Source organism: Montipora capricornis, chromosome 5 (assembly GCF_036669925.1).
Source record: "Montipora capricornis isolate CH-2021 chromosome 5, ASM3666992v2, whole genome shotgun sequence".
NCBI lineage: Eukaryota > Metazoa > Cnidaria > Anthozoa > Scleractinia > Acroporidae > Montipora > Montipora capricornis.
This window is the reverse complement of record NC_090887.1, coordinates 7,955,741-7,963,240: the sequence shown is the minus strand read 5'-3', so window position 1 is coordinate 7,963,240 and position 7,500 is coordinate 7,955,741. Positions and strand designations below refer to the sequence as shown.

Below are 7,500 nucleotides of genomic sequence, written 5' to 3'. Positions count from 1 at the left end.
ACGTATTTAAAAAGTAAACCGAACGTTATTTCTTTTAAATCTGCTCTTAAAGCAAAATCCAACATTTTAGATAAAATAACATTTAATGGCATGCAGGGAATAAACAAAGACATTGTAAATTACATATACTAATGTTATTTTTATCATTATTATTATTGTTATTTTAAATCTATTTTTAGCACTATAGTCAATTAACTATCGATTATCTTACTGGGTATTGTATTCTTTCTTATTTATTGTAAATAATTCGTAAGTTCGTTAACTTAATTTTTTAAATTTTGTAGATACACTTTAGTTCTAGGTCCACATCAGCTTTTTAGCTGCCCTCTTTTATTGACCTACAAGACAAATAAAGTATGTATGTATGTATGTATGTATGTGAGCAGTACCAAGGATGGCTGACAACTGTGCACTTCCAAAAAGGTCAGGCAGACTTAACTTCCCATACCAAACCTTTGCATTCTTAAAAACAATATCATGATGGGTATTACTACCACTTTCAACCTTCTCCTCAGTAGTCAGGATATTTTGGTCAGCAGGTACAGCTACATTAATAAGTGTCCATTCCTGTGTGTCTTTGTGCACTACATCATCATCATTATTAAAAGCCTAGAATAAAACCTAGTATAAAGCCTGGTAGCCTGGAAAAACCAAGGAGAATAATTAACAATATTATTCCATGAGCGCGCATTGGATATGAGATGGTAAATAGCCAACGAGGCACGTAGCGCCGAGTTGGCTATAACCAATCTCATATCCAACTAGCGCGAATGGAATAATTGTTTTATTAATTTCCTTAAACTCCAAAAGTTTGGAAGTACAAAAAAAGAGCGAAAAAAGGGAGAAAATAATAGCGAAATCGAAAAAACTTGATGAAGATGCGATGTTGTGTATAATACCTAGTGGTCAGACAGATGCAGGCTCATTACAAAAACATTTCTTACCTTTTTGCGTACTTCTAAGCTTCGAAAATTGATCCAAACTTTCCAAAAAAACATTTATTTTTCCTTTTATACCAGAAGAAATTTCGCTTCCTGACGTAAAAGCACTACTAAGCGCAATCATTTACCATATAAGGTCAAAAGAAGGTACATGAGCTGATAACCGAGATTGAGTGAACCAATCAGAGCATGAGAATTGCATTATCCGAGAATTTAACAATTATAATAATCATTCACTGACAGGCTACCAATTTACAAAAATACAAACATCTCATTTTAAACTTAAGAAAAGAAAACAAAGAAATGTCAATAACAAACTTCTAAAGGTAGAGGGTGTAATCAAAAATAAATTAATAAATAGAAATTAAAACCAAATCGAGAAGTAAAAGAAAAAAAATAAATTAAGAAAAAAATCATGGTTTGTTGAATTAAATATTGCATATGTTCTTTCCAATTTTAATTGATTTTCTTCTTAAGTAGTAAGGAGAATTTGAAACCTGATTGCGCCTGCTTTTACAAGCTAAGATCTTGATCATTCAGGGTATTACAAAAAATAATTCAAGAATTGTTTTACAGAAGCAGTGATTAACCATTAAACAACCTTTTTGCACTTGGCCAATACTATACAACAGGATTACCAACAGATTCTCAAAAAAATTCTTTCTAGCAGATATTTGAAGAATGTATAGGTTGTGTGATTCCCAGAATTCAAGATATTGTTTCAATAAATAGTAGAATAACAATGATAAATTATTAAAACACAACCCTTATTCACACACATGCCCTTACATGTCCAAGACATTAATTTTACCATGGCATTGTCCTTTGACAGTTTAGTTCAACTGTGCATGATTCCTGCCTATGCACCAGCAACACAAAAAGAAAGACCCCTGCTTAGTATTGTACCAATGGCCTTGGGCTTGCCATAGCTAGACTTAATTCCACTTGAAAACACCAGTTAATACTGTAATCAAAAGCCAATAACCACTTATCTGTCATCAAAAGATGCCAGCATTGCCTCTTGAGATCTCGAGACTTCACCAAACGTCAGAGGAATGGAAGTCAAAGGTGAAGAGATTGAAAAGATTCATTGGCAAAAAAAACTGCAGTCTTTGCAGTTACAGTACTTCTGTATTAGATCAAACAACTTTGAACAAAATGAGCCCTCACACTTGAAGGGCTAGTGTAAGGGGCATCGTTAGTTTACTTTCATCACCAAATCCCAATTACCCTAAGACTGTTCACCTTTGATATGTGTCACAGATTCACCTCTGGGAGAGGGTGTCACATGCTAGTTCTATATTATGCCACAAATTTAAAGGTTTTTTTCAGGGTTCTAAAGTTTTCTGCCATACTTTACAAATTATAATGAACTACATGTATGTTATAGCTTGATTTTAGTTTGTCTAGTGCGCCAATTTATGCTCTGGTTCTAAAGCCATCAATGCTCTAGAATGAAGTTTTTTATTACCTCTGTTGGCAATCCGAACCTGTCAACCTAAGAGATTGTGAACTTACTTAATTGGCTGAAAGAGATGTTTTCACCTTCGATAACCTGATCAAACAGAAAGATTCAGAGAAAATACATGTATCTGGTTCTCTAATATTTGTAGTTTTGGTATCTTTTTTGCATTTGGTAATCTATAAAAATATTAAAACAATACGCTGTAGGTCTCACTTTATGTTTTAAAATGGGACTACGTATGATCAAAAAATCACTTCCCTTTTTTAGTTCAGATTTCGAAAGTGTGATTGCTTATGACTTGAGTGGCAAAATGATGTGCTTTTATCTTTATCCAAATGCCGTTTACTTTGAGTGTAAGTTTTGGATTTCATGGTCCGCCATTGCTAACGTTCAAAACTGACGGATTTGACCCCAGAGGGTTGGGAAACATGACATCGCTTACTCACTAGCTTAAAATTTCAGCATGTAAATGCAGCTTATTATATATGCAAAACATAAGTGAAAAGTCTGGAAGCCCGAAACTCCCTTGTTGCATATTAATTCCTCCACGTACACACACATTGCACGTCACATTCTCCTCGATCCAGCTCTCTCAAGAGAGGTTAGTAATGGCCGACTATTAAATAGGAAATTCCAATTACAATAAAAAGGTGTCTTTTTTAAATCAAGGATTAAAACTTGGGTCATGCTAACATCAAATAGCCAAGCTCAAGACCACTAGTTCAATTTCTCGGTTGCACTTGCTACTGGTATTAGCCCAAATGTTTGCAACTACATAGTAGTAGTCTTAATAGTAGTGGTTGTGTTCCAAGTTTTAGTGATTGTGTTCTGTTGAGTATCATTTGCTCAGAGATAATAGCCCGTAGGCTTCTCTCAAATCCCAGCTAAAATAAAGTTCTTATATATACACACTGTATTAAAAAAATAGCAAGAACTTACCATACGCATGTTGATCCACTTGGAATGGTCATACTTAAAACAACCTCCTAAATCAGATGTCAGCTGGTCAAGGTCTATAAACTTATAAAGACCATCCAAGGACGTAACCACTGTCTGTGTAAGCAAAAAGAAAGATTTAAAACAAATTCAACAGAAAAGTAATATTGTACTCAAGTGAATACACAAGCTGTAAATTCCAAGAAAACAGTCAACGATTCCTCAAAGTAGCACTTAAAATCAATTCTCTCTCCCAAAAACAGTTACCGGTAAGACCACATAAAATAAAGCCATCACACAGGTTAACAGTTCTTCACTAAAAACTACAGAACAACTGATATCCACCAAAGGTTGAACCACATAGAAAAGTGCTAAGATGATTATTGCATCCAGAGTTTATACAGAAACCATTTGGCTTGATTACTTTCTGTTCAACCATATACATGTAATTACGGAGATGGAAAATTGCATTATCATGTTGTGGCTCAAAAATTTTCCTGCTTCAAAATGTTTTAAACCAGTTCAATTTTGATTTTCCTTTGTTTCAGATTATGATTATGAATATTAGATACATTGAACTGGTTTAAAAACCAAGAAAAATATTTGAACCACAAGGCATACAGCAATTCACCCTGATGCCAAAAAAATAAGGTTTTCTCTGTTAATACCAAAAAAAAGCCAGGGGCACTACCAGCAAACCATACCAATGAAAGTTGATGAACTCTTTACTTGACCATTCTTGATACAAATAATAATTTATTATGTTAAAAGAAAATATGAATACCAGGTACAATAACAATGAAAAAACACATGCACAATTATTAAGCAAAGAGTGAACACAGACAACTCATTCAACAGGTGTTAAAGCCTTATCTTTTTCACATGAGCAAATTTTTGATAGAAGTATAATATTACTAAGTTCCTGATTTGTTGTTTTGTACTACCATTAATGTAATCTCTTTTTCAAAAATAATGTATACAATATCAGCAACAGTGTTTTATCACATTTACATACTCAAAGTTCACAAAGCCACTAGTTTGTAAATGTGACAGTACTATAGATGCAGGACATTTTCAAGAAAATTGCATGAAAATTTGATGCAAATACATTTTCCACTATGCTAAGCAAACTTTTCTTATTTTTGCCAACTTAAATTTAGCTGAAAATGTTTGTGTATGCATTCTTAAGTTTTGTTTCCTTGTTTACTTTGAACAACTAGTTTTTTTTCTATTTCACTAACAGAAACACAAATAGAAATCGACACAAGAAAATACATGAAAGTAAGTTCTTACTGAATTAAGTTTAAAATAGTACAGCTACTTAAATTACAGTTTTAAAATCAATTACATTTGTGTTTACATTCTTGATTACAAGGAATTTGTGTTGTTCTAAAAAAGCATTCAATACAATAAAACACTGCACTTTTCAAGTAAAAATCCATTCTATAAAATCAATTCAATAAAATCCATTATAGCAACACATGGCATCTATTAAAAGAACATGTTCTTGAGAAATCTGCAGCCAGGGGTATCCTGTAATATTTTTTCCTTAGAAAATTGCATTTTCACATGCCTTCGTTAATAGTATACAAGGCACATGGTTACATTGATCCATCTTAAAAATGAAAAACTAAAGAACAATATTTATTATTATTAAACTGAAATAAAGGAAAAAACATGTTGAGGCTTATCTCTTACACAAAGACAAAAACTCATTTTGTAATAGAACAAAGAAATCCTTGTAATTTTAAAGATGTCATTCATTCACATGCGAAAGGTAACATTTGCTGCAATAATTGCATACAGGATGCCCCAACGTTTTTTTTAACTAAATATTAAGTTGTAACAAAGGTCCTATAGTAACTATCATAATTGTAAGATATTCCATGTTTCTCAGCCTGTGTAGCTGGTGCGATTTGCTGTAAATGTGTGTAACAAGGTCTGCAAGAGTTACATTTTCTGCAACAGAGGCACACAAATAAATCCAAGAATAATGACAAGAATGATTGAGGTCCACCCTGTTTCTTGTCAAGTATTCCTCACGCATTTGCCACTTGCACACACTCTTAAACTTTGCCAGCTACACAAGCTAGTTTTTTCCACCATACCCACGTATTGTGCTACACCTCTACAAAAAATTTGCCACCCAAATTATCTATGCATTACACCCAGCATGAAATTCACCACATACTCACAACAAAATTTCAACATAGTTGATGAACCAAAATTTTAGCATGGGATGAGACTTGTCATGTACAGGTTTAAGCAGACAACTCGAAATCCCATGCTGGGCTGTACTGTCACAAGAACTATCCCAGTCTTAACTGCTTACTCAATGAAATATAAATCGTAGCTAACATAAAATAATTATTATGTGTTCAAGTGTAACTGCAGCTCAATACTTCTCTCCTCCAATCATAAATATCTCTATATACTTCGGTACTTAACTCAACTTACAAGAACTTAAAACAACATGTACAATAATACTTTATAATCAAGTGTTTGAAGGATCAAAATCCACTCTTACCGATTCTGTCGAACTTGTATGAGGAGAAATAGGGAACATTTCCATGAGTGTTTCAAGTTACTTCAATTTCTAACTTACTATACCACTGGAAGACATTACATAATGTTAAACGGCATGAACAATACTTTTTCTGGACAACCTTGGACAGGCAAGGAAATAACTTTTGTCATTAATCTGTGAATACCACAAATTCAGAAGTGTATTTCAGACTCTTGACTGATTACTAAAAATAGATCTGATGTTATCATATCACCCCTTATCACAAGTCCTTTGGGTGATAACATGCTCTTGCTTCTCACAACCTGTGGAAATTGTGGAGGCCTAATGCAAACAGAGTTTAAAGCCTTCAATGGGAAAGAACACCGAGATGCATTTGTCAAACTTACAATAGCTGGTCCCAAAAAGTAATAAAAATATTGATATATTTTTTGTAATTTTCTAGGAAAATCTAGATTCATACTTAACCTCTTGTGACTTACACTTGAGATGACTAAATTTGGAAGACTGGCACCTGATCAAAATTAACAATCACACAATTATTATTCCCTTGGTAAAGTGACATATTCCTAAGAAGGAGTGTTTATAGACACTATTGTCACCAAGACTGACTTCATCAACTCGAGAAACTACTGGGTTCTAACCATCTACAAGATGCTTGGGTAAAAAATACGGAAGAGGTTGAATATAATATAATTATGGCAGTGCAATAATATTAATTAATGAAGGTCCTTCATGACTCATCTTCCATCATAGGAAAAATTCATGCATTTTCACTGATACCTTTTACCACGATGTTGAAAGAATTGAAAGTGAAGAAGAACAAATTATTAGAAATAAAAATAAATGGTATTTTTGTTCAAGGTCAACGTTTCAATAGAGAGTATTCAAGAGCAACCTGATGCCAGTTTAGAGTAACTAAAATGTGCCAGCCATTCCTTGACACCATTCAACATGATGACTTTCAAAGTCAATATAATTATTATTGTAATATAACATTGGATGTCAAGAAGTGTTCTTAAAATGTAGATCAATAATTCTTTAGGGGGTAAACATTGTACATATTGACAGCCACAAAATATTTAAGACTTGAAAAAAATCACCACAACACAAGAACAGATTCCAGTTGTCTCTAAACATGGTTCCTAGTACAACGCAAACAAAATGTAACTTAAAGAAAAAGATGTCATGTGAACTCCTACAGGAAAAACCACAAACACAAGTACTTACTGAAAAAATTATTCAGGAAGATAACTGACACGTTGTGCTAATTCTTAATGAATGAAGTGCTCCTAAATCCTCAATGACAGAAGTGTCTATGAAACAATGCTGCCATTCACCTGTCACTAGTAAGCCACGATTCAGTTGGACACTAGGCTAATATATCTGCACACAAATGCGAGATGAAGAAAAGAGTCACCTTTCCTTTAACTATTGCCTTTTATTTAAAATACATTTACCCAACCTCCAGGACTCCCATGAAGCAATCATTTTTTTTAATCAAACAAGCTTTAACAATAACCACAAGCTCGGAGACTCATGCTGTCTAAGTCTACAATAATTAATTGAAATCATCCTTATCAATATTCTGAATTGAATCTCACTTCAAGATTTGCGAAAGCTTTCCTCCAGAA

General features: G+C 33.3%; 1 protein-coding gene and 1 long non-coding RNA gene across 19 annotated transcripts in view; one reads left to right on the top strand and one right to left on the bottom strand.

The window, feature by feature from the left end:
• LOC138049335 (kalirin-like) overlaps positions 1-7,500 on the bottom strand; it is a 170,252-nt gene that overhangs the window by 123,376 nt on the left and 39,376 nt on the right. For 17 of the 18 annotated variants that reach the window (XM_068895570.1, XM_068895571.1, XM_068895569.1 and 14 more), the window contains one exon: positions 3,346-3,459. In XM_068895570.1, coding sequence (XP_068751671.1) covers positions 3,346-3,459 — 114 coding nt within the window. Of the gene's footprint in view, positions 1-3,345; positions 3,460-5,869; positions 5,930-7,500 lie in introns of those variants that run through there. The other variant, XM_068895573.1, reaches the window with a different exon arrangement.
• LOC138049341 (uncharacterized) overlaps positions 1-7,500 on the top strand; it is a 53,366-nt gene that overhangs the window by 40,966 nt on the left and 4,900 nt on the right. The gene's annotated exons all lie outside the window — the stretch shown is intronic.